This window comes from Balaenoptera musculus, chromosome 8 (assembly GCF_009873245.2).
Source record: "Balaenoptera musculus isolate JJ_BM4_2016_0621 chromosome 8, mBalMus1.pri.v3, whole genome shotgun sequence".
Lineage (NCBI taxonomy): Eukaryota > Metazoa > Chordata > Mammalia > Artiodactyla > Balaenopteridae > Balaenoptera > Balaenoptera musculus.
In genome coordinates, this window is record NC_045792.1 from 60,465,546 (window position 1) to 60,493,028 (window position 27,483).

Below are 27,483 nucleotides of genomic sequence, written 5' to 3' on the forward strand. Positions count from 1 at the left end.
TAGCCTTAAGTCTGATCTCTAGGCTTACGTCTGACCCTTTACCCAGCGATTGATCTCAGCCCCATGTCTGACCCCTAGTGGTCTCGGACCTGGAGTTAGAACTGCTTTATGCTCAACAAGCAAGAGAGAATGTGGCCACTGTCCACAGAGATTTCCATCTTTGGCTTATTGTGTCTGCAGAGGCTATTGCTTCCTTACCAGGTGAGGAGCTTCCCCCCTTAGGCTCTCAGATTGGAGTGGGGAGGTAACTGTATTGTGCTGACTCAGCACTTTCCTTCCCCCCTAGCTGTGCTGACTCAGCACTCCATGCCTATTTTCTGGGACCAGTCCCTGGAGCTGGGCCATGTCTTGGTCGACAGTGTGGAGCTAGTCCAGCAAGGACTCTGTGTGCAACCCCCAACCAGGGTGCTGCCTCTGCTCCTCCTACATGGCCTCCTGCTATACCGGCAGCTCTACGGCATGAAGCTGCAGGCTCACAGGGGGTGCTGGTGAGGGACCCCACCCATCCTACTCTGTCAGCCACTCAGCAAACACTGAATATTTTTCACATGCTGGGGTTCATCTCTGGGGAGCTCCAAAATGTGAGGGCAGGGGGAAGTCAAGGAAGGCTTCTCCAAGGACTTAGGGATCTCGCTTTGAACTGAGTCCTGACTGCAGAGGCAGATGAGGTGGAGATGAGGCCTTTCTGAGCAGAAGGAACTAAGCTTAGCAGGAGAGAGGACTTCAGTGTGGCTGACGTGGACATGCTGGGGGTTGAGTGGGGAGAGGCGAGGCTTGTGGTAAAGGGCCTTTAAGACCATCACAAGGGACCTGATTGGATCCTGAGGACAGTGGGAAGCCACTGAACGGTTTTAAGTAGAAGACACATGATCCCATCTGTCTGTTGGAAAGGTCACTCTGGCTGCAGCCTGGAGAATGGACCAGATGGGGCAGGGCTGGAGGCAAGCATAATAGTTTTGGGAGGCTCTGGCAGTCTTGAGGAACGAGATCATGGTATGGGTGGTAGGGACTAGGGTAGTCACAGTGGGGAGAGAGTAAATATGGGGTGAGGAAGAGGGAAGAGTCAAGGATGGCTCTCAGATTTCTGCCTTGGACAACTGGGTGGGTGGTGTGGGAGGAAATGATGATTTCAGTTGAAAGGAAGTCGTATTTGTGGTGCCAAGTGGCGATGACTAGTGAGCCCTCATGGGTCTGGAGCTCAGGAGAGAGGTTTGGGCTGGAGAGAAAGATGTGAAAGTCCTCAGCATATAGATGGTTTTGAAACCCTACTTCCTGCTCTCCACCCCCAGGAGTCAAGTGACGCTGACCCGGGTCCTGCAGATCCAAGACCAGCTGTGGGCCAGCCTGAGCAATCCCAGTGCTGCCATGCAGGAGCTGGCTGGTGAGACTCCTCCTGTCCCCCATGCAGTCACCAGCCCCCAGGAGAGCCCAGAAAGGGGTAGGGAGGGGAGCACTGAGATGGGGACATAATCTACGACTTTGGTTTGGGAGGTGGTGGAAACTGGAGGGGCTGTAACTGAGGGGCTCTGACCTCATCCTCAGCTTCAGTTTTCTATGGGGGTCCCGTGGGAGACGAGAAGGACAGGGAGGTCCTGACTAGCCTCACGCAAGCCTGCCTGAGCTCCAGCAGCGGGAACCAGGCCCAACCACACACACCCCAGTGTCTGCTGGCCACTCTGATGCCCAGCCCAGGTAAGCTCCAGTCAGGTATCTGCGTTGAGGTGGGGAACAGCGCAGTAATACCACCTTGCTCAAGGGAATATAACAGAGGTACCAATAAAGGTGTAGAAGGGGGCAATATTCACAGTTATGGGATGATGATGGCTTAAAGTGTCAGAGAAAGGCCTACTCCCTTGGGTCTGGGGTGGGAAGAGACAGTCGTCTCTCTCACCCCTCACTCACCTCCACCCCCAAGAACTAGGGGAGCTGGATGCTATGGAAGAGTGCAAGGCCCAGATGCACCTACTGCCCACACCACCTGAACCCCGGATCTGCGGACTGAGTGCTGGCCCCCAGACCTGGCTGCTGCGACGCCAGAGTCGCGCTGTCCTGAGCGCGCTGCAGCGGTGTTCGCCCACTTGGGTTCCGGCGGCCCACGGAGGCTCCCGGCGCGCCGAAAGGCGGCTGCGGCAACGCCTGGTGCAAGCCAAGCGGAGGCTGGAGTCATTGCAGGCCCTGCTGACCGAGACCACTCGCCAAGCTGAGTCCTGCGCGGGGTGGGGGGAGCTGGGGCTGAGTGCGCCGCGGCCTCTGGAGGGCTTCCTCAAGACGGAGGTGCTGGAACTGAGCCAGCTGGTGGGCGCGCTGCAACGGGACCTTGATTGCCTATTGCAGCAGCTGAAGGGCGCGCCCCCGTGTGCCTCCCGGCGCTGTGCCGCGGTGGCTCACGCTCTCTGGACTGGCCGCCTACCCTCGCCTTGGCGACCCCACGCGCCTGCCGGGCCTCAGCCGCCCTGGCACTGGCTGCGACAGCTGTCGCGCCGTGGGCAGCTGTTGGTTCGCTACCTGGGTGTGGGAACCCAAGTACCAGAGCGCATCTTTCACCTGTCAGCCTTTTGCCACCCGCGCCGCCTGCTGCTGTCACTGCGTTGGGAGGCTGCCTTTGCTGGGGTTGACCTGACGAATTTCCCTGGTTGCCAAGGCTCTAACTCCAGTCAGCTCCCCCATAAACGTCAGGAGCTAAACAGCTCTCTGCACCTCCAGGTATCCTCGTGCTGCCCCTTCATTTCCAATTCCGCCCCTTGAAGTCCCTGATTACACCTCTTCGTTACCGCACCTTGCCTCTTCTTGAGTTTACTCCCTCTAGCCCCATCTGCTTCTCTGATCCCGCTCCACCACGACCCCTCAGCTTCTTAGCCTTGCCTGACCAGTTTCTGGCGCCCCCAGGTGGTGAACGGCCCAAACCCCAGGGTTCCAGAGGTGGGGCTGCTGCTGATTGGGCTACAGCTCTGGAACGCCGAGTGGGACCCGCTCACAGGGGCCTTGCAGGACAGTTCTTCCTGTCAGCCCAGCCCTCTGCCTCCGGTCAGAGTCAGCGCCCAGGCCCCGGGAGCCAATGACGTGCCACCCCCAGCCGGCCTGGCCGTGTATTCCTGTCCTGTGTACTTGGAAGGGCCCCTCGGCACCACTAGGCTGCACGGCAAGAAGATCCTGATGCACCTGGCCCTGCCCACGAAGCTCAGCCCCGCCACCTGTGCCCAACGGAGAGTCCATGTGTGCAGCCCACCGTTGCCCTGAGCCCTCAGCCAAAATAAAGTTGGAGTGCTTTGATGAAAGATTTCTGAGACTTAATAAGGAATGCAGGTGTGTGCCCACTGATAATGTGACACACTGAGGGGAAAGCACAGTGTACACAACTGAGAGAGAGGTGGTCTGTTCGCACTGAAGGTAGAAGAGGGTGTGTGCCTGGCGATGGGGAGAGGGGAGTGTGGGTACACTGTGGGGGAGATGGGCCTGGGGTTAGTCACGTATCCAAGGGGCTAGGCAGATCTCAGGATGGCTAACACACAGGACTTGGAATCCCTACCCAGCTCTCAACTGTGCTAAACCCACAAGCGATATTTTTAAAGGGAGAACATTAGAACTCAAGATAATTTCTTCAGGCACTTAGCAGTATTATTGGGAATGCCCCAATCCTGCCCTACTAGTCATCCCCTCCCCCAGAATGGATCCTGAGTGAGTCATACACACACACACACACACAAAAGCAAAATAAGACACAAGGTCATATGTTCATTCAACGATTGGTTATGAGCACTCCTCTGAACGAGGTGCTCTGCCAGGCACTGATGAGGCTGTTCTAATGCCGGGAGACAGAAAATAAAAGGCCAACATACAAATGAGTTAAATTTGATGACTTTTAAGTGCTATAAAAAAAACCAAAGCAGGCTGATGTGTTAGAGAGTGACTAAAGGGGAGCAGTTAATCTAGTTTGGGTGGTCAGGGAAGCCTTGCTGAATATTTGAAAGAGAGCTATTTGAAGATCTAGGAGGGTTTCAGGTAGAGCCCTCAGTAGGTGCAAAGGTGCTGAGGCAGGAACAACCTTGGGGTGTTCAAGGAACAGAACATATAGCTGGAGCACTGTGAGTGAGGGTCAGAGTAAGCCAAAAGGATGGAAAGGGATAGAAAGCGGCAGATCACGTAGAGCCTTTTCATGACAATGAGCTTGTCTTTTTTAAAAGAAGGAATCTATTAGAGAGTATTAGTTGGGAAATGAGCTTTCTCAAAGATCACTCTGGCTGTTCTATGGTGGGTGGATGGATGCAAGGAAATCCAGAGTAACAAGGAGGAAGATTTGTTTGGAGGCTATTGAAGTAATTCAAGTGAGAGATGATGGAGTTTGGACTAAGGTCATTAACAGTGGAGATGGAGAATTAATGGATTTAGGAAATATTCTGGAGGCAAAGCCAGCAGAACTTGCTGATGGATTGAATGTGAAGAGCGAGGGAAAAGGGCAAATCTACCGCAGGATGACTGAGCAACTGGGTGGATCATGGTGTCACTAACTGAGATGAGAAATCTGAGAGACAGGTTGGAGGTAGGGAATCAGAGGAGTTCTGCTTTGATACGTTCAGTTATTATTAGTTGCGTGATTGCTTGCTACCCCAGGGCAAACCTCTCTGACAAAAGCTGGGTTAGAGTATAGCAGACAACACCAGCTAAAAGCCAACAAGAGCTCCTCTCCTTGCCCCCAAGCACCAAAACTTACTAGGTACAACTTACTCCCCTTGCTGTATGATTCGGTACAAGCTACGTGGTGGAAGGAAATGCAAACAGAGGTGTATACTGAGCATCAGTGCACACCCTCTTCACAGTCATCCCACTTGCTGGTGACTGCGCTGCAACTGATTTCCTTTAACGAAAGGCTAAGCAAAGAGGCAAAAGCTTTCTCTGTCCTCAGCAACTCTTCCCTTTTCCTTTCCACACTCAACCAGGGGCATGCCTACTCCTTCAGGAGAGGAGATTAGCAGAGTACTAAAGAAGTCCTTCTGGATAAATGAACCCTCTGTCCATATTTACCATCAGTACTATTTTCCACAGTGGGAACAGGGAACAATAGTGATATACGAGTAAAACCATCTGAAATTGGTTAGCACAGAATAGTTTCTACAAATCCACATCCTTCTCGAGACCAAAATTTATTCTTTTTTGTAACCTAGCATTTCTTTTATTTTTTTAAATTTCAGCTTTATTGATGCATAATTGACTGAAATTCATTCTTGAATTATGCCCAGCAAATTATTAAACTTAGTCAATCAGAGATTATAAAATAAGTACCAAGTGACAGCATAGCTCAAATACAATGACTGCATGTAAAAATGTTCCAGATTTGACAGTTTCACTGTTGAAATTGTCTAGCAGGTAAATTAAAATCTCATTAGGGAGAATTCCCTGGCAGTCCAGTGGATAGGACTCAGTGCTTTCACTGCCAGGGCCTGGGTTTGATCCCTGGTCGGCAAACTAAGATTCTTCATGCTGCTAGGTGTGGCCCAAAAAAATCTCATCAGGGAAGTAAAGTCTCAATGTAAGTCAGGAGGAAGTAAGACACATGACAAAGGAGAGAAATATGTCCCATCCTGTCTGGACAGATGGGGTGGCAGGGGTTGGGGGGATGGATGAAGGAGTGGAATCAAGGGAGGGAGGAATATGACAAAATCAACCTGATCTGGGACTTCAGCAGTAAACTGAGGTACTGAGGGCAGAGGCTTTTGCCCTTTTCCCTAACTGGGACTTTAGAAGGGAACTGCTCTGCAGCATGGACCTACTGTGGCCCCAAGAGGATAAAGAAGGCAGAGTGACATGGAAAGGAAGAAGTATCCCTTGATCCCTACATGGTGTGGAAACTGAATAGAGACCTGTTAGGCTCGAGGGAATATGAGGCAGAGAATCACTAGGGTCTGCAGCACCAAACAGAGTTGTTGAGAGGAGGCCAAATTGGCAGGGAGGAGCAAAAGGCCCTGACAGCTGAAAAAGACAAGACCACGAATTCATCAGCTTTAGAAGCAAATTCTGGCAGGATGCCCAGGGGTGGAGCTGGGCCAACCATACCCAGAGAATTCCAGCTTGTGCACACCCAAGAACCAGTATTAGGCCAGGGACCCCTTCCTTCTGAACATCAAAATGCCACACAAGCCCTCCTCTCTACACCTAGATGCCACTTTGGAGAGGAGCAAAGGTAGAATGCTCAGAATTTGAAATTCTGAGTCTGTATTTCAAAGAGAATAAATGAAACCTAAAGAGAGTGAAACAAATTTATTTCTAGCCTCTTCTACTATCCAGCGGAGTGGAGAATGGGAGTGAGACTTGTGAGGAAAATCAGACCAGTAATTGAGAAAGGAGCTAAATTTTATTTGCATATCCAAATTTGTGAGGAAATCTGTGATCCTGCTCTGTACACTATATGCACTAATAAATCCAAAAACCAAAAATTTCATTCACTAGTGCTCTGCAGCTCACCTGAAACTCATATTTTTTCAGCTTTTCAGTCTAATTTGAAATCCTCATTCAGAAATAGGATATATAGGAGAAATGTCTGAAATAGAAAAAAAAAAAGTGCCAGTTCACCCACTAATGCCTAAGAAGCCCTGGTAACTATAATAGTAGCTATAATAGGTACTATTATTATTCCGTGCTACAGATCAGGAAACTGAGATACAAATTCAGTCAGTTATTCAAGGTCATAAAGTCAGAGCCAGTTTGTTTGTTTTTTACCTTTATTGTCTATATTTCTTTCTCTAAAAAAATTTAGTCAGTAGTTATTACAACAAAATCATACCTGGGTCTTATTTTAGGCAAAGTGTACTCTTACTCAGGTTTCAAGTTCTTACTCTGCTTGACATACTTTTCTCACTTTGTGAGAGAAAATTGGACCATTTTAGACCATATGACTATGAGCCTGTGCTTGAGAGCCATGCAAGGAATGGCATTTTGAATAAGAGTACTTTTAAAAACTTCAGGATGACAAATCCTCTTGGATGGGACCTAAGACAGCACTACTTTATACTGAACTTTTTTCTGCATGAAAGAATATAGTAAACATCCAGCACAGTCGTCACTGGCCCTGAGGATCTGAGCCACCGGTTAGAATGGGGATTCAAGTTCGCCCCACTGAATATGGCTTTCTCTAGGTGTATGTGAGTTGGGGGAAGGAGGCCCCTCTTTCGTCTTGGATGAACGATTAGCCCATCCCTGGAGAGTATGGGTCTGCTGGAAGACTGGTTGGTGCCAGCACTGAAGGTAGAGACATGGGCCTTTTGAGTGTTTAGTCTTTTTAGATTGAACAGATTAACTCATTTGGGGGAGCAGATCCTACACGCCATATGCCAGGTACTGGAGGAGTCACTTTCAAATCGGTTCTCTCCTTTAATCCTTTTAACAATCCTGCGAGTGTTGTTGATTTTGTCTAGTTGTTTTACCGATTGTTGAGAGTCTCCAACTGCAAGTTTGGATTTGTATATTTCTCCTTTCAGTTATATCAGATCTACTTCATGTACTTTGCACACTGTTGTTTGGTGTGTACACATTTAGGATTGCTATGTTTTCTTGCTGCATTGACCCATTTATTATTATATAATGTCCCTTTCTCCCTCTGTCAAAATCTTTTCCTCTGAGGTCTACTTTATCTGATATCAATATAGCCACTCCTGGTTCCTTTTAAATAATGTTTGCATGATATATCTTTTTCTTCCTCTTACTTTCAATTTGCCTATATTGCTATATTTAAAGTGAGTTTCTTGTAGACAACATATATTTGGGTCTTTTTTTTTCAAATCACTCTGCCCATCTTTGTTGTTTAATTGGTGTATTCAGTTCATTAACATATAATTATTGATATGCTAGGGAGTAAATCTGCTTTTGTTTGTTTTTCTGTTTACTCTCTCTGATTTTTGTCTGTTTTCTTTTTTCTGCTTTCTATGAGTTAACTGAATATTTTTTAGCACTCCATTTTGAGTTCTCTATAGTGTTTTTGAGTTTATATCTTTATATAGCTTTTTAGTAGTTGTTTTATGTATTACATTATATATATATTACTTAACATGGTTTACTGGTGTTGTCATCTTGTTCAAGTGAAGTATTGAAACCTTACTTCCCTTTATCCTTCCCTGTTTATAATGTAATTGTCTTAATACATTTAGAACCACATCAGACAATGTTATAAACTTTGCTTCAACCATCAAACACAATTCAGAGAACTCAAGAGAAGGAAAGCTAGCTGTACATGCACACATGTTTGTTTACACATATATTTGTGCCCTTTCATCTTTCCTGATGTTCTAAGACTTCTTCTTTTATCATTCCCTTTCTATTTGGAGAACTTCTTTTAGCCATTCTTTTAGGGTAGGTCTGCTGATGACAAATTCTCCTAGTTTCCCTTCATCTGAGAATATCCAAATTTCCCCTTCACTCCTAAAGGATATTTTATTTTCACTGGGTATAAGTTTCTGGGTTAACAGTTCTTTTATTTCAAAATCTGAGAAAAATTGTGCCACTCCCCTATAGCTTCCATGGTTTCTGATAAGAACTCTGCTGTCATTCAATTGTTTCCCCCCTTTAGGTAAGGTGTCATTTTTCTTTAGTTGTTTCAAATTTTTTCTTTTTATTTAGTTTTCATAAGTTTAATTATATATGTTTTAAATGGATTTCTTCATGTTTATTCTGTTTGGGGTTCACTTGCTTCTTGAATCCATATGGATTTCTTACCAAACTTGGGAAGTTTCTGGATATTTTCCATCAAGTGCTTTCTCAGCTACATCCTCCTTCTCATCTTCTTCTGGGACTTCAATGACACAATGTTAGATCTTTTGTTATAATCCCACAGGTCCCATCAATTTTTTCATTCTATTTTCTCTGTTGTACAAATCAAGTACTTTGTATTATCCTTTTTTTTCCCCCCTTTTAGTTATTTATATTTTTCAGTTCTAGAATTTCCATTTGGTTCTTTCTTGTAGTTTCTATGTTCTGGCAAGGTTTCCCATCTGTATATTCGTTGAGGCCATATTTTCCTTGAATTTCTTATCCATATTTTCATTTTATTATTTAGACACATTAATAACAGCTACTTTGAACTCTGTGACAACTAAATCCAATATCTGAGCCCATTAGAGTCAGTTTCTATTGAGTGTCTTTTCCCTTGAGTATAAATTACTGTTTATAATTTCATATTTTTATAATTATAATAGGGCTATAATTTCCTATATATTTGCATGTCTCGTAATTTTGGTTAAAAACTGGATATCGTGAATAATATGTTGTAGAAACACAGAAACTACAAGAAAGAACCAAATGGAAATTTTCATTCTGTTATGTTCTGAAGATTTGTTGTTGGTGTTGTTATGAAGGAATTTTGGGATGGGGGGGGCCTCAAAATGCAAATTTCATATTTCCTATGTTGTGCATACAACAGTTGACATATCTACTTAGTTCTTTCGGCTTCTAGCAGCTGCTTTTTTAGCCTAGCCTCAGAGCATCTCACCTGCATTTACATAGGTTAGTCACTGGCCAAAGACTTGGACAGATTTTGGGGGTTCATCTCCTCTATAGTTCTTTTGCTTCTGGGATTTTCCTTTTAAATTTCCAGCTGCTCTCCACTGCCAAACCCTGTCTTCTGACACTTCAGCTGCCACCCAAGCTGGACATGAATTGAGGAATGTATTCAGGCAAAAAAAGCAGCAAATTTGCACATCTTACTCCAGTGCATTTCTGTCATTTGAAGATAGGCTCCACGCTGGATTCTGCCAGCTATTTTTGCTAGGTCCCCTTGAGTCTCCCCTTTGCATGTGTAATTTAGTAGTCATCCAAAGATTTGGGTTGAGTTTGTCCAAATTTTGGTTTCACCCCTTATACCACTCTCTCTTCCAGGATTTCTGCTCTTAAATTTCCAGCATTTTTACCAGCCTTGAACTCTGTCCTCTGCTGTTTTGAGTAAGGCTGTGGTTTTCTGCGTTTGGAACTGGGGGATAGGGTGGGGCTGGAAAATGGGGTGGGGAAGGAAAACCTTCAGACAGAAAGACCACAAAAATCACAATTCTTACCCACTGCAGCTAAAGTCTTTCATGGGTAAATTCTCCTGTGCTTTCTGCCTGCTTTTGTTCACTTTCCAGGGCCTTCAAATATTGGTTTTTGTGTGTATTTTGCTCAGATTTTATAGTTGTTAATTGTGGCATAACTGGCCTGACAAATTAACTTGAAATCTGGAACCAAGACTCATATATACACTGTATACATTTAAGAGAACATTTATAAGAAAATCCTTCCCCCATTTTTTTGTAGTCACAAGGATTTGGATAATCTAAATGTCTTTAGAGGAATGGCTATGTTAAATGTTCTAAACAAATACATGTTGGAACACTAAACAGATGTCAGATGCAAGTATGTACTAGATCCCAGGGATACAGTATTAAATAAAACAGATAAGTCCCTGCTCTCTTGGAATTTACATTCTAGTGTGGGGAAATACACAATAACTACATAAACAAATAAATATGTAATTTAAAAGGTGGTGATTAGTCCCCTGAAGAAACACTAAGCATGGTAAGACAGTAGAAAGTATTGGCTTAAAAAAAAAAGTTAAAAAAAAAAAGTATTGGCTAGAGAGAGAGATTATCTGATAGACTGACATTTGAACAGAGACCCAAATATAGTGTGGAAGTAGGCCATAAAGATAACTGTGAAAATATATGCCAGGTAGATGAAATAGTACAATGGCCCTGAGGCAGGGGCATGCCTAGAATATTCAATAAATAGCAAAGTGGACAGTGTGGCTGAAAAGGTGTGCATGAAGGGGGCGAGTGTTAGAGAGATAATTGGAATCCAGATAATACAAGGGGCTTTTCGGTTATAGTAAAGAACTGTGGGCTATATTATGAATGAGATGGGAAGCCATTAGAGCATTTGAAAAAGAGGTTAAAGTGAGTTATAGGTACATATAGCAACACGAAGAGAACTAAAAGCACCGTGTTGAGTGGGAAAAGGAAGATTTATAGGAAGATATCACTTATGTTCACTCATGAGCACAGATTAAAAAGTCCTATACAAAGTATTATTAAACTGATTTCATCAATATATAAAAAAGATATAATCAACTAAGCTGATTTTATTCCAAAAACTCAAGGTTGATTTCACATATGGAAATAAATCTTTTACTTGCTACACTGACAGAATTTTTAAAAACATATGATCATCTCAATTCAGAAGCAGCATTTGACAAAATTCAAAATCCAATTCATGGGGGCTTCCCTGGTGACGCAGTGGTTGAGAATCTGCCTGCCAATACAGGGGAGACGGGTTCGAGCCATGGTCTGGGAAGATCCCACATGCTGCGGAGCAACGAGGCCCTGAGCCACAACTACTGAGCCTGCGCGACTGGAGACTGTGCTCCACAACAAGAGAGGCCGCGATAGTGAGAGGCCCGCGCACCGCGATGAAGAGTGGCCCCCGCTCGCCGCAACTAGAGAAAGCCCTCACACAGAAACGAAGACCCAACACAGCCAAAAATAAATAAATAAATAAATAAATAAAATCCAATTCATGATACAAGTAATAGCAAGTAGAGCACATTACTGATCTGACAACCATTAATCAGAATCTCACTTCAAATATCACGCTCAGTGATGAAATACTGAAAGCTTTTCCTTCAAGTCTGATAATGAGTCACACTTCCACCAACATCACTTTTCTTGAACACAGTGATGGATCTCCTGGCCAGTGGAGTATAGCATGGATAAGAATAAATGATATAGAATTAGAAAGGATAAAATAAACTGATACGATGTTCAGAGATGATATGAGTATAATATATGTAGAAAATAAAAGAATACAGATAAATTATTACAGTTAGTAAGTGAGGTTACTTAGCAAGGGTGCTGCCCCATGGTCAACACACAAAAATTGGTGATATTTCTATATACAAGCAAGCAGAAAATGAAATTTCTAAAGATCCCATTTGCAAGATGTTTAAAAAAGAAACAGTAAATGCCTAGGAATAAATCTAACAAAAGATGTGCAAGAAGAACTTTGCACATAAATCTGTAAACATTATTGACAGCAATTAATGAAATGGAGCACACAGACCACAGATTTGGAAGCCTCAGTATTACAAATGTATCAAATCGCACCAAACTGATCCAGCATAAGAAAATCCCATCAGGGTGTTCGGGGAACTTGACAATCATGGAAATGCAAAGGTCCAACAATAGTCCTTCTGGAGATGAAAAACGTGTGGGACTTGCTGTACCACATACTAAGACTTATTAGAAAGCTACTGTAGTTAAAACAGTGAGGTACTGCTGTGAAGATAGACGTACAGACCAAGGAATGGATTAGGGTGCCCAGAAACAAACTCGCACTTATATAGAAAAATATGGAAAGGTAGAGAGCAACAGGAAATTTTTTTTTTCAATTAACAGTTTCGTATTAATTGGATATCTAGATGGAAATAAAATTAAACTTGGCTCCTATTCTAACCACACAGAAAAATCAGTTGCACATGGGTTGTAGAACTATGAAAAGCAAAATACTAACACGTCCAGAAGATAATTTAGTAAGATATCTTCATCATTTTGCAGTAGGAATGATTCTTTAAATAGGCACACACAGCATTAACCATGAACAATCGATAGACCAGGCTACATTAAACTTCTGTTCATCAATAAACACCCATTAAGAGAGTGAAAAAGCAAACCACAGAATGGGAGAAGATACATGCGGTACATATAACCAAAAGGGATTATATATATATATATATATATATATATATATATAACTACAACAATCAACAAAGAAAAGACAATCCATTAGAAAAAATGGGCAAGAGACTTAAACAGGCACTTGATAGAAGAGGATTTTCAAACAGCCAGTAAGACCCATGAAAAGGTCAATCCCATTAGTAATCAGGGAAATGAAAAGTTAAACCAAAGGGCATAACATAACACATATACTGGAACTGGGGGACAATGCCACAAGATAGCAAAGATATGGAATAAAGTGAATTCTCACGTGGATTATGTGAACACTCATTTCCCTGGTGAAGGGAGTATAAATTGAAAAATTTGTAAACAGCCTGGCATTAACTATTAAAGTTGAGGATATACATACTTTATGACCAGTTTTGTCCTAGTTATATTCCCAAAGGAAGCATGTGCACATGCACAAGAGGCACTTGCAAGATTGTTCACAGCAGCATTGTTTGTAGGAACCACAAACTAATCATTAGGCAGTTCACATTCTGTTTCTCTTCCTTCTGGGTACACGGTAGGCTTGTACGGGAGGTATACATGGCAATGAGACTTGTTTTGGCCAATTAAACGGGGCAAAAAGGACATGTGTTGCTTCCAGGGTGAAGCTTTTGGTGCCAGGGTGTGATCTGTCTTGTTCCCTTTTCTCGCCTAGTGATTATGGAAGCATGTATTGCAATGGAGTTTCATTAGCTTGAGTACCTTAGTGACTAGGAACAGAGTCCCTGCCAACCTACAGCAATAATAAAAAATTATCTTTTGTGGGGTTAAGCCATTAATATTTTGGGTTTTTATTTCCTGTAGCATGATCCAGCCCATTCTGATTGATACATAACTCAAATGTACATCAACAGTTGAATCAATCAATAAACTGTGGTTTCTTCACAGAATGGGATATATTTCTACAGAAATAAAAATGAATGAAATTCAGCTGCACTCAACACATGGATGAATCCCATAAATCCAATGCTGAGTGGAAGAAGCCAGACACATGGAAATATATACAATTCAGGTATGGATGCTCAACTGGTAAGACTATAAAGAAAAGCAAGGAAGTCAATGTCATGAAAGTTAGGATGGTGGTAACTTTGCGAAGTCAAGAGAAGAAAGTTGGGAGGTGACATAAAAGAGGCTTCTGGGTGTTGACAGCCTTCTGTTTCTTAGTCTAGGTGGCATGTACACAGGTACTGGCCTCGTGATAAACCATTAGGCTTAACATTTTTGTTCACTTTTCTGTATGGGTGCGTGTTTTGTTTACTTTTCTGATGTGTTCAATTAAAAGGGATTTTAAAAAAAGATTACTAGTCGCTGTAACAACAAACCAAGGGTATAATGGCTCAAAAAGATAGAGATTTATTTTTCACTCATGTGAAATCTAAAACAGATGTTCCTAATTGGTGGGTGGCTCTCCTCTAGGTGATGTTCAGGCTCCTTCCACCTTTTGGCTCCATCATCTTCAATGTGTAGCTTTCAAGGTCATATGCTCAAAGGCCAAAGTGGAAATAACATGGGGGACTGTGCATAGGAAAATTTAAGGACCCAAGTCACAGAAGTAGCGCACCTTAGTTCCACTACCATCCAATTGGCTAGATTCAATCACATGGCCACACTTAAGAATAAGGGAAGCCGGGAAAGAGTACAGCTAATTTCCCAAGAGGAAGAAAATCGGTGTGAGGAACAGCTAGGCAAGTCTCTGCCACAGCATGCATATACCAAAACCACCATCTATTTTGCCAAAGAAACACAGGTGTCCAGGGGCACACGACAAACACATTGTGGGGTACAAGAGGGGCAGAAGTATGAATCAGGAATAAAGTAAACAAACAAAATAACAAAGAACAGGAGAGAGGCCTTTCTGAGCCAGTCCTAATATAGCGCCATGAACATAGAGGAGGATTAACTCAATTCTCAGCATCAATCTATGTACCAACAACAGTGAGAGAAAAGTCAAGTAGCAATGGTGACAGCAGTGCCATCCTAACCAGACTGACTAAAGTTGACCTTAGATTTTGCAGCTGTTCATCCTCCCTTGGCTCCTGTCTGTTCTCTAAGCCTCACTCCTTGGACTTTCCATTAGTTCTCTGAGTAACTTATTGACACCCTTCCAATAATTTTTCTTCTTAACCATCTTATTAAAGCCAAATTTGTACAGAGCAGATTTATTTTACCTACTGAACTTCCAGAATACGCTGAACTTTCGCCCCTACAGCAGGCACCCTATTTTGTCCCTGGCTTCAGCGGGACGCTGCTGTAGAAACCCAGCGCCTACACCTGCCTCCAGCAATCACAGCCAAGCGGCAGGAAGATGACCCTTACCTCCCAAATCTCAAATGAGTGCATCTAGTCAGGGGCACTTATTTTGTACTCAGAACCCTAGCTGCAAGGATTTTAATTTCTCCAGATGGCAAAGAATTTGAGGCAGCCAGGCCAATATATAAGTTTACTATGGTGGATGCATATTATGAAGTACTTCACAGCTGACAGAAGCAACAATCTAGATGTATGAGCAGCTACATGGAATATACTGGCTATTTACCTGTTTTCTTTTGGCTCCTACACTCTCCATATCTCCCTCTGCAACACACCTCCCTCTCAGCCCCCACGTACACACACTCTGGAGTTGTGTTGTTGCAGCTGTGATTCTGCAAAGTGTATTTCCCAGAATCCACTGGCAGGTGGTTCCATTAGGTTTTGCCAAAGGGATGCCATAGAGGGAAACTGAAAATGAAACACAGGGGGAGAGTCTTCATTCCGGTTTTCCAGTTGCTGTCACAGTATTTCAGCTGCAGACAGTTGTCTCTGGCTACTAGCTTCTTTTGCACTCAGCAGCAGCTTTGCTACACTTCTGAGACACCAGCAGCAGATCAGCTCCCCGCTTGGCAGTCAGAGAACAGTCAGACCTTGCTCCCTCACCCTCAAGGCCATTTCCTTCCTCGGAAGTCCAAGCACCAGGTATGTGGCGGGAGCCTCCCCACAAAGATCTGAGTACTGACCAGTCAAAAGTGGCCCCTTTTCTGAGCTCCTAGTTTCTGGTAATCATTTCCCTTCTTCCCTTTTGTTTTCCCACGCCTTAGGACATTATCTGATTTCTCCAGTTCTTAATTTTTAATTACATCAAGCATCTTCTTTTGTCTCAGCCTCTACCACTTGTAGTCAATTCTCTGCATTAAATGCCCTCTAATTGAAACACTTAGTATGGTTTCTATTTTCCTGAGTGGGCCCTGATTGATAACATAGATGGATATTAAAAACACAGTTGAGTGATGGAAAAAAAGAAGACAAGATTTGTTGACAATACTCTATAAATAAAGCACATGCACGAGAACAATTCACATTTTACAAGAATACTTGCACAAGTAAGAAGATGTTAAATAAGGGTGCTAGATATACCTAAATAGAATTTACTCTAAGGTAATAAAGGTGATCCAGGGCCCACCAACCTTCCTACTGTACATGAAGTTAGAAATGCAAGCTTCATTGATGGGAATTTTTAGGAATAGAGAGAACTTCTCCCTGAAAGGTAAAGAAGCAGTGCTGTTCCCTCCATCCTAAATCAAGCGAGGAGGGCTCCAACAGAACCACTTATTGTCATTTCATGTTCCCATGAGAGGGAGAGACCTTATATTCATTCAGCACTACATTCTCTAGCAAGACGCTTGCTATACTCAGAAACTTATAGACCCAGCTCCATATGGCCACTGGGGTGGAGCCTGGGGCAGAGGCTTCTTAGGAGAAAGTAACCTGAATCACTTGTGAGGGTTTGGAGCCAGAGAGAGAGATATGGAGAGCTCAGAGTCAGGCTAGCTGGGACAGGGCAAGGGGAGGGGAGTCAGCTGCTGGCTGGGCTGCACTTGGGCTGTTTGGCAGGACCAACATGCATGAGTTTCCTGGGAGCTCCCGGAAAGGTAACCACTCTTAAGGTATTTGTTGGGACCTCTCCCAGGAGGGCTGCCCACCAGGGTGAGGGACTTTAGCACTGGGACGCTGTGCATACACTGTCAGCGTCAGGAGCTGAGGAGCCGAGGGGGAGTGTGGGCTGAGTATCATAAGGAGGGAACCAAAACCAGTTAGCACGCAAGTCCCCATGGCGGGACTCCAAAGAACCCCAATACCTCACACACTGAGCCAACATTTAAATGCCTGTCTTGGTAGAACACACTGATGAAGCTAAACTAAATCAGTTTAGCCTTTTTGCCTCTAACATGCCTTCCCCCATCCCAATCCTAGAAGTGACAGAGGAGGTAAAGAATGAGTGAAAGAAACAGACCATGAAGGTTTCCCCACCCCACTGAGCTGGAGGGAGAACAGCTTTGAATTGGATGAGTTGCTGACAGGCCACTGAGATGTGGGAAGGGGCGGGGGAGACAAATATATTTAAAATAGTAATATTTCAGATTGGTCTCAGCCACGTTACAGGGAGTAATGGAACATATTTACACCAGAGTACTAACAATGTAGAAGGACCCTTGAAGTAAGGCCAAAAAGATAGGGGCTGTGGCTACCTGTGAGACTCCTGAGAAGGGTAACGGTAAGTAGGGTGTCTCTGCTTAATCAAAACACATCATCTTGTGACCATGAGGATCAAGAGATCAAGAGAATCACACAGACCTAACTGCTAACATCCTTGAATTCCTGAACCAATGCCAACAACCATCAACCATTAGGTTTTTAGTTTTACAAGAAGAAAACTCTAATTTGTTTAAGATACTCTTTAGGGGGATTTCCTTTTTTTTTTGGTCACAATCAAAATGTAACTGATAAACTGATAAAATCAGTATCTCAACTTCCTCATGTGAGCATTTTTTCCCCAGTTAGGAGTCCAATTCATAGGACTGGGGGAAGTGTTGACTGGCATCTGGTAAGCTAATTAAATGTCTGAAGCACCTGAAGGAAACAAAAAGGGTTTTGTGATCAAGATAAGGTGGACAGTATGGCCAGAGAAGATATATTAGCCAGGGCATATCATGCTAAACATTAACGCAACAGAGGTTATTCCTTGTTCAAAGAAATGTGGATATTCTTGGTCAAGCAATTCTCCTCTAAGCAGGGACTTAAATATCCAGACTCCTTCTATGCTCTGACTCCATCTTCAAAACACGTGCTTCAGGGTCACCCTGGAAGGCAGAGGAGGGGGTGGAGAATACGGAGAAGACTCGTCCACTCTTTAACTGTCTTGGTCTGGCAGTGAAACATCACTTCTACTCACTTTCCACTGGGAAGGACTATGCACACAGCCCCACCCTGATGCAAGGAGCTGGGAAATGTAATTTAACTGTGTGTCCAGGAAAAGGACATTTTGGTGAGCATCTAGCCCGTTTTTTCCTCCGAAGAAAAGGTGATGCTGGTGTGAAGATCTGGAAGATGAAAATGAACTCACCAGGGAAAAGTATCCTGAGAAGATGGAGTGGCAAATGTAACGACCCAGAAGTAGAAATGGCTTGGAACACTTGAGGAATGGAAAGAAAGCCTGTGTGGCTGCAGTTTCGTGTGGAAGCAGTGGGTTAAGGTGCAGTTGGAGAGGGAGGCCTGGGCAAGATCACATAGGGCCTGGGAAGGAGTTTGCCTTTTGTTCTCAGAGCACTGTGAATCCATTGAAGGATTTTCAGCAGAGAAGTGACATATCTGACTTACATTTTAAAAAGCTCACTTGGCTGAGTGGAAAATGAATTGCTCTGGGGACAGGAGTGGAAGCAACTGGACCAGTAAGGTGGTTACTGCAGTAGTCGAATGTCCTAGAACCAGGTGGCCAGCCTGAGAAGTCAACAGGGATGGAGGGGCTTCCCTGGTGGCGCAGTGGTTGAGAATCTGCCTGCCAATGCAGGGGACACGGGTTCGAGCCCTGGTCTGGGAAGATCCCACATGCCGCGGAGCAGCTAGGCCCGTGAGCCACAGTTGCTGAGCCTGCGCGTTTGGAGCCTGTGCTCCACAACAAGAGAGGCCGCGATAGTGAGAGGCCCGCGCACCGCGATGAAGAGTGGCCCCCACTTGCCGCAACTGGAGAAAGCCCTCGCACAGAAACGAACACCCAACACAGCCATAAATAAATAAATAAACCCAAAGTTTAAAAAAAAAAAAAAAAGCTAATGTTTAAAAAAAACAAAAAAACAAAAAAAACAGGGATGGAGGACGACGTAATTAGAGGTCTCTGTGAGAATCTGTAAAGGGCTTCGTGCAATTACATAAGTGGTTGAGTGACTGGAGCCAAGCTGTGTCTCTGCCAAGACCGCGTTGCTTCTTTGGGAACTGTGCTCCCTTAGAACAGTGTTAACAGGAACAAAAGCTGGAGCACCACGATGACTGCAGGGGCAATAAGCCTCTAAAAGGGATGCTGAGGAAGCATGAGCACAGACTGCTATCCAAACCCAACTTTATTCTTGTCTCTCACCACCCACCAACCCTTTTTCATTTAGAGAAAAGCTGCAGCAAGCCTGTGACTTTTCAGCTCATTCTTAGTTCACAGATGTCTTAGAATCAGTTTAAGATACAAAACCAATCTCAAATGATTGCAGTGGGGCTTCCCTGGTGGCGCGGTGGTTGAGAATCTGCCTGCTAATGCAGGGGACACGGGTTCGAGCCCTGGTCTGGGAAGATCCCATGTGCCGTGGAGCAACTAGGCCCGTGAGCCACAACTACTGAGCCTGCGCGTCTGGAGCCTGTGCTCCGCAACAAGAGAGGCCGCGAGAGTGAGAGGCCCGCGCACCGCGATGAATGGCCCCCGCTCGCCACAACTAGAGAAAGCCCTCGCACAGAAACGAAGACCCAACACAGCCAAAAATAAATTAATTAATTAATTTTAAAAAAATGATTGCAATGTCTAATCCTACGTTACAATAAATAATCTGCACCTATTGTAGCTTTAACTATTTCGCCTCCCAGCTCTGTCCCACTTAAGTCAAGGAGCCTGCACTGGGGAAGGGAGGAACAATCTGGATGCTCTCTGCTCTTCTCACCTCCTCTCCGCCTAAGAGCTGCTGACTGCTCTGGGCCCAACTGCAGAGAAGGAAGGGGATAAAACAGTTCTTGCTTGACTGGATGTTTCTGTGCCCCATGAGCCTGCTACATATTTAAAGGGAGCATCATGCTGTCCCTTTTCTGCAGTCCCCTTTACCTTGGTGGAGGCAGCTTTACTCTGGGTGGTCTCCTGAGCCTCCCTTCTCAGCCCACATGGCACACTCCTAGCTTCTTTGTGCTGAGGTCTCCTTGCCTCTTCAAATGGTCCTACCGGACAGGACTCAAGACCAGCTGACGCTTCCCTCTCCTGCAAGGTGCAAAGGATACACTCATGCATGGCTTACCACAGCAAATTCTGGGAACACAGGCCAATGCAAAAGCAGCAGCACTCCCCTGGCTCCACCCCTGAAACAGTTAATGAATCTCTGTTTGCCCTCCGCATTTCCAGGGCAGGAGTCAGATTCCAGGTTCACCATTTCTTGGCTTTAGGAATAAATACCTCAAGCTTCCCAAATGCTCCCAGTGGAATCTCCAATTACACTCTTACCCACTCCTGTTTACCTCTTACTATGACTGCACTCCTTCATTCTGTTCTCCAATTGTTCCTTAAACTGATCTCATTGTTCCTTAAACAGCTGGCATGCTTTTATTTCTTAAAAGAAATATATATTGTTCTCTCTTCAGTCTAGGCTCTCAACATTAGACACTGAAGCCCAGGCATGGACTTGAAGAACAGCTTGTCCTGAAGCTGATGATGGAGCAGGGAGGACCCAGACGCAGGAAAGTCCTGCTTTCAGAATTGATAGAAATGCAGATAAGAGGCTTGGCTGAGTTAGGGGGAGCCGGGGGCCTGAGTCAGACCCAGAAAGATGTTTATATAGGTGGCTGGAGCCAGAACAGGCAAAGAAAGAATCCAAATTTTAAGTAAGGGAGGAAAGCAAAAGAGGGAGGAAGGCAGACCCCAGCTGTCCTGCTGAGCATAATAATAAAGCAGGGAAAATTAATCAAGATCTAGGAATATAAATAACACTTGGGAAACAGAGATGTGGAACTATAAAAAGGTGATGTGTGTCCTACAGTGAGACAGATGCCCTGTTACTCCAAAACATCCCTTAGACTTTATGGCTTGCCTCCCTGTTATCCCAGGTGATTCCTGCCCCATGGAGCTGCCACAACAGTTGTCTCTCCAACAATCCCCAGTGAATCCCGACAAGCTGGAGAGGACTGTCAGGGTATTTTGTCTTGGCTGCCTGGCAGCCAGCTCCACTCACCAGCCTCACATCACCCCCAAGATCCAAGATGGAAGTCTCTCTAGTAGGCTGTGTGAACCCTCTGTCCCTTTGAAATTCATGCTATCCCGCCTCTCCTACTCTTTGCAGATCTCCTGGATCTGCCCCCTTCTTCAAGAGGTTGGCACCTGTTCCATGCTTATGTCTACCATCATACTGGAGAATTTCAAAGTCCACGCAGAACCTCTCTCAATACCTGAGGCCTCCATGCATTAACCAATCTCCTGGCAACCTCCCTTGCACACCTCTCAGGCACTCACCCCTATAACTACACTCTAAACTTGGCCATTGCCTGGAGCTGCTCTGCTTCCAATATGAATTATTCAGGCATTCCAGTTTCTGACCACAGTCTCCCATCCTTCCAGGTTACTTGTTCAGTTACCCCCAATGCAACAACCTACTCCTGTCTTTACTCCACTCACCTGTTCTACCAAATTCCATGGTCCAGCATAGCAATCACTTACTTACGAACGGTCTGAAATTCCTTTGCTCGTTTATTTCAATTGCATGGCAAGTTTCCAACTCTGGATGATCCCTCAGTACTCACTTTTTCCACAGCTACACCTAGATTCCTGAGTAGGTAGAGATAACCACAGCATTGGGCTGATTGGGCTCACTATAAATTCATGAATAATACCACTATAAATTCAAACCCCAGGCCCTCAACATTATGCAGCAATCCTCTCCCTGCTGCGATCTGACCTCTCTCTCATCTTAATAGACCTTTCAACAGCATCTGACAGCCAGAAACCTCCCCACTCCTTCCACATTAAGAAATCCATTCTCCTGGTTTTACTCCTCCATCTCTGGCCCCACCTTCTCTTCTTGTCCCCTTTATTGGTTCATTTTCCTTTACTCATCCATTAAGTGCTCCTGAGAATTCTATTCCAAGCCATTTTCTCTTCTCATTATCTTACTTTGGATATCTTATCTATTCCTATGACTTGAATTACCTCCTCTGGCTGCTGAGTTTCTGTCCCACTTCCAAATGAACATCTAGGTACCAAAAACCCAACCTTGAATGGCATCACCAGCCCAACCAGTTGCTCAAGCCAGAAACCCAAGACTTGCTTCAGATTCCTTTCTCTCACCAAGCCGCAATGTCCCACCGGTTCTACTCACTGAAGCTCTCCCAACCGCCTCCGCCTATTCCACCGTCACTAGTCCACTGTGCCCTCATCATGTGCCCGAACCTGGGTTCCTGCAACACCCCTGCTTCTCATCGGTCCCACTCAACTGGACCCTGTCATCCTTATCACCTCCTTAGATGGATCTCAAGTGACCAGCTCGGGAATACAAAGATAAATATGAGTTGAGAAGACTGCAGCCTAATGCACAAAGCAATTGCCACACAGTATTTAAGTGCTGAAATTGCACTCTTCACGTAGCACTTTGAGAGTGCGGATGAAGAGGTTAGTTCTGCTTTGGGAGTAACGGAGTAGGAAACAACTAGGCTGTTTGGAAGGATGAGTAAGACTCTGCCAATCAGATGAGTATTCAGCAGAGAGAAGCACATGCAAAGGTACTGAGCAGTATCTGCTGGATGGTTCATAGCCCAGCCTCCAAACATGCCCTCTGGCCTACACAGCCTGCCTCAAAACACCCACCTTACTGGAGGCACCCAACTGCCTCAGAGCCCCGGAACCTGTGTCCCAGTGGTCACTCTCAGTTCTTGTTCTTTGAAATAGGTAGAACAGGCTCTATCTTTATACCTGGGCCCATGGCAGATGCCTTCTGGAAGAGGCCAAGGACCTATCATCTCAGTTCATCTTCTCCCAGCACTAGCCTTCCCTGTCCATAGCTTTCCTAGGACATGCTGATTTGGGCCCACTACAAGGCAGAAACAACAGACAGACCCTTCTGCCAATGAACAGACCAATCTCCACCCCAAATAGCATCAATCAGTTGTGATTTATGAAGAGACCCAGCTCCTGCACCACCCCCCCTCCAAGAACAGCTCACAATCTGTCAAGAATCTCTAAAAATCCTATAAAATAAGCCTGTTGAAAGGCCTATCTTGAGCTCTCCCAGTCTTCCTCAGTCAACAAATCCATTCTTTACTCTTCAACCCCTAACCCTGCCTGGAGAAGGTCTTTAGAAAACAGTAACGCTTACAACACACATCAGCCACAGCTACAGTTTATTGTGCACCTCCTGTGCACCCAGCCCTAGCTACAGATTTCCTCATTAACCCACACCACACAACAATCCCATGAGACAAGAATCCTACCATTTTCCAAATGAGTAATATGACATTCAAAGATTAAAAGACTCTCAGCAATCAGTGGCAGGCCTACCTGATTCCAAAATCTGTGCCCTCAGCCAGACACACACCAGGGCCCTATGGGACAATAGATACTAGGAGTAGTTTGGGCCATACAGCTCCCAAGATGGAGATGAGGATCAGGGGCAAGAAGAACTCAGTACAGGGACAATCAAACCATCCTGACCTAGAAGCCCAGACTGATGTGCTCAGCCAGGATGTTGGCGGGCTACCAGCTGCCCCAGAGCCAAGAAGCAATGCCTGCCCCAGGCCTTCAAGGCCTGGGCAGACCAAAGCTGCAGAAGCTATGGGTAAGCAGGAGCTGGTGCTCAAACAGGAAAAGCAGAATAGAGGAGAGTGGAGATGCTAGGACAGAAAGCCCATGTGGCTCCTGAGAGATGGAAAGAGGAGCCAAACCCAGAGATGCCTTGAATTCCAAACCATGTCGTTTCCATGACACTGAGGGGATCCATAATTCCCAGATACTCCTGCATTCTCACAATAAACTCCTTATTCTTTAGCTAGCCCAAATGACTTTATGCTTCCTGGAACCAAGAAGCCTTCATTAGAGCAGGGCTGAGCCAGGGGTTTCATTACATTTTGTTCTTGGGATGGAGTAAGGGTGGTACCAGGCCCCGGGTCACAGCCTGGCTGGATACAGTCTTCAGAGTACTGAGCCTGGAGTTCAAGACTTGCCTTCCCTTTCAAGGGGGGTCCAGAGGTCACCTGCGCTTGTAGAGACAAGGCTGGAGCTTCAGGCCTGAGAGTTGAGCCTTGGGCCCGACCCGAGGAGGCCCAGTCTTTTCAAAGTCAAACAAGAAGAAGTGGCTGTTGGTCAGGTCCTACGGACATAAAAGACCCAGTGAGCTCTAAATCCTCACCCCAGCTCCTCAAACCACCTCCGTCCACATCCCGTCCCTGCTCAGAAAGCTTCCCAGGGCTCTCCCACGAGTCATGCCTTCAAGGAACAAACGTCTGTGTCTGATTATGACCTCCTTCCTGAACACCACTATTACCCTGAAGGGCCACACATGTGACAAAAATACGGACAGACTTCTTAGGGCCCTCACCTTGGAGATGACCTTGAAGCCCAGTTTGGTGACAGCCCCCAGAAAGGTCCGAACATCTTCAAAGCGGCTGCTGACCTCAGCCACTTTCAGGAGACCCCTGCAAAGGATGGAAAGTTCTGGGTAAATGCACAGACACACGCATGTGCACATATACATGCATCTGTTTCCTGGGGACTCCTACCCTGGCTTCAGCACTCGATTTGCCTCCTCTAGGAAGTCTCTGATGTTGGTTCCCATCAGTGAAAGGCAGAACACAGCCACATCTACAGATTCATCCTCCAGAGGCACCTGTGCAGAGTGAGAGTATTGTATGAAGCACACATTATGGGGAGGAGAAAGCCAGCACTGAGTGCTAGGGGTGGACACAAGGATGCCGGGCAGAGACGGCATGTTAGAGATTAGCACATGGAGTTTGGGCCTAGGGCACAGGCCAGATATGTGGAAGGAGTGGGGTTTACCTGGGCCATGTCACACACAGTGACCCGGGGGTCCAGAGAGGCCAAGTCGAAGCAGTGCACAGGGTTCCGGATACTTGAAGCCAGGCGGCAGTCCCCACAGCCAAAGTCAGCCACCACGAGGGACGCAGGCCTGGAAGTGGAAGGGAGGAATAGCTCACTGGTCTGGTCTGAGCCCGTGACTGACACACCTCGCTTCTCACAATGCCCAACTCCCACTCACCGCCGGTGAAGATCCCTGGCAATGCGGTCCACTGGCTGCAGTGGCCACTTCTTAACTTGGCTCTGGAAGCCACGGTGGTAGAGGAGAAAGGCCTCAGGGTCTTCCTGGAAGAGGCGCTGTGCAGCACTGCTGGGCCCTGAGTACAGCTGTTCATTGAGGTAGCGGAACCGGGCACCATCCAGCCGCTGGGCCATGCGGGCTCGCAGAGCCTCCGCCCGGGCTCCATGGCTGTCTGGACTGGGGGCAGGAGGCACCTCTGTCTCCTCTGCGGCGGCTGTGACTGAGGCCTGCTCTGGTGGCTGAGGAAGCCGAAACTTGTTCTTCTGTCTACGCTTGTTCTTCTGCCGGTTCCGCCACTGCTTGCGACTCAAGGTATGCGGAGGATTAGAGCAAGGGGTCTCACGGCTTGGCTTGGTGAAGTCATTTGCAGCACTAGAATTCCAAGCTTTGGAACCTGCAGGGAGTGAGATGGGAAGGCATATTTGGGGCAATATCCCCTGAATTCAGAGGCTTAGCAAGAGACTAAAACCTGAGACAGAGGTTGTGGCCCAGACGAAAGTACTTCTTATTCCCTAACCCCAAACCTAGTGGTGGCAGATAACCTCTGTCATATGTAGGATCAGCTGATCCCCCCTCCCTGTCCCACATGCACTAATACCAGTTTGGTCAACATTGTCCAGGGGCTGGGCAGGATTTGAAGGGTCCTGTTTCTGGCATTTCCTCTTTCTCTTCTCTTCTTCAGCAAAGTCATTTCCAAGAAGAGCCCCTTTGTGGAACTTCTTCCTTTCCACTTCCTCTTCCTTGGCGTCACTGCTAGGTGGGCCCTGTTTTTGACGTTTCTTCTTCCTTTTCTTCTCTACTTCAGGAGAAGCGCTGGCAAACAAGACCTTTTTTGGGCGTTTCTTCTTTCTTTCCACCACCTCCTCCTCGTCCTCCTCGTCACTGCCAGGCAGACTGGGGGGCTGCTGGGGAAGAGATGCTGCCTCCAGGGCCCGTAATGTGGCCAAGAGCTGGCGGCGCTTGGAGCCCTGGGGGAAAACAAGGGATGAGAGCAGGGGCGAAGAGAATGGATGGGGCCTGGAGAATAAGAAAGGAGAGATGGGGACCTCATTCAGACGCTGGTTAGAGGCATCTCTGGATTATTCCCAATCAACTTAACTCGTCATGAAGACTGCCAGACCCTGAAGAACTTTCAAGTCGCCATCCCAAGGAGGGCAGATAAATCATCCACCCCACTTTCTTCCTTGTGCAGATGAGGTAATGGGGTTCCCCAGAGAAATGCGATAAGGTCACAAGCTACAAGATCAAGGCCAGGGACCAGGAGTTCCAACCCTCAATCTCAGGCTTCTACCTCTAACTAATACCTTTTTATAAAAGTTAGGAAGGTTTCTGAAAACAAGAGTAACAGGATCACACGTGCGTGTATTAAAGGTGCCTCCTTTAATAGTTGTAGTGTAGAGAACAAACTGAAAAGGACAAGCTGTAGACAGAGGCCAGTGGCACGGACTACAGCAATGGGTTGAGGGGTTGAAGAGGAGGGAATAAAGCAGACAGATTCCATGTTGGAGGCTGACCGAAGGATAGAAAGAGCCTGAGCAAGTGCAGCAGCCCTCACATCGGCAAAAGCTTAAAGGAGAAGGTCTGCTGTCTGGGAGGCCATTCTAGGTTGAAGTCCTACTGGGCGGTCCTAAGCCAGGCACTTGTCTTGGAGCTCCCCTCAGCACCACCTCCCTTTGAAAAGTAGTACTGACAACCCTTCATCGTCGTTCACTCTTGCTCTCTCCTATCTCCACACAGCACCCAATGACCTTTTCAAAATTCAAATCTGAAGAAATCATTCCTCTGCTAAAACACTCCACTGGCTTCTATCTTTACTGTATGCAAAGCTTCTAATCTAGCTCTCCAATTTCTACGGCACCCCCTCTCACTCTCTCCGTTCCAACTACACAGATTATTTCTGTGTAGGTGTGTGACCCTAGCAGAACATGCTCTCTCACACCACGGTCTCTACACGTGCTTCTCCTTCCAAGAAACCCTCTTTGCTTCACTAACTTCTACTCACCAAGTCTCTCTCAGTTCCAACGTCACTTTCTTTTGGAAATTCCGGGATTTTCGGGCGGCCGCAGGCTCCCGCCTCCCCCTAATACACATGCGGCGCGCCCCAGCTCTGGGATCCAGCGGGGTCCGTTCCGAGTGCCCCTGCGGGTCCACTCACCTTGATTTGCGAGTCGGCCGTGGTCTGAGGCCGTAAGGCTACAGACCCGAGGTCCGCGACTACTGGGGCCTCCTCGGCCCACTCCGGCTCCTCGAACATGGGGCTGGCGAGAGCGAGGTCGCGCGGTCCACCAGCCTCTCCACGTGCCCAGCTCGTCTCCAGGAATCAAATCGCTCAGAGCCTCCAGAACAGGGCCGGAAACCAAAGAGTGAAAGCTAAGGCGGCTAGAGCAGCCGGCGCAGCGCCGAAAACCATCGAGTTTAGACACTGGTGGGCTAGAAGGTCA

General features: G+C 46.1%; 2 protein-coding genes across 5 annotated transcripts in view; one reads left to right on the plus strand and one right to left on the minus strand.

The window, feature by feature from the left end:
- The window catches only part of DNHD1 (dynein heavy chain domain 1), a 77,986-nt gene extending 74,487 nt beyond the window's left edge, over positions 1-3,499 (plus strand). The window contains 6 exon segments of the mRNA XM_036861305.1: positions 79-201; positions 287-488; positions 1,290-1,381; positions 1,543-1,692; positions 1,916-2,703; positions 2,887-3,499. Of these exon segments, the coding sequence (XP_036717200.1) occupies positions 79-201; positions 287-488; positions 1,290-1,381; positions 1,543-1,692; positions 1,916-2,703; positions 2,887-3,237 (1,706 nt within the window). The 3' untranslated portion in view covers positions 3,238-3,499.
- A 1,738-nt stretch (positions 3,500-5,237) lies between these two features.
- RRP8 (ribosomal RNA processing 8) lies at positions 5,238-27,396 on the minus strand. Of its 4 annotated transcripts, none has more exons than XR_005020959.1 (8): positions 27,045-27,363; positions 25,641-26,059; positions 24,983-25,436; positions 24,763-24,892; positions 24,486-24,592; positions 24,305-24,401; positions 19,840-24,076; positions 5,238-6,532 (listed from the first exon to the last, which is right to left on the minus strand). XR_005020959.1 is itself a non-coding variant. In XM_036861263.1 (7 exons), the coding sequence occupies exons 1-7, from the start codon at positions 27,294-27,296 to the stop codon at positions 23,957-23,959; spliced, it is 1,377 nt and encodes a 458-aa protein (XP_036717158.1). In that variant the 5' UTR covers positions 27,297-27,396; the 3' UTR covers positions 19,527-23,956. The 4 variants fall into 4 exon arrangements, 2 of the variants coding, with proteins under 2 accessions (XP_036717158.1, XP_036717156.1); XR_005020958.1 differs by lacking the exon at positions 5,238-6,532 and adding an exon at positions 14,062-15,449; XM_036861263.1 differs by lacking the exon at positions 5,238-6,532 and having other exon boundaries at positions 19,527-24,076; positions 25,641-26,010; positions 27,198-27,396.
- Positions 27,397-27,483: the final 87 nt, after the last annotated feature.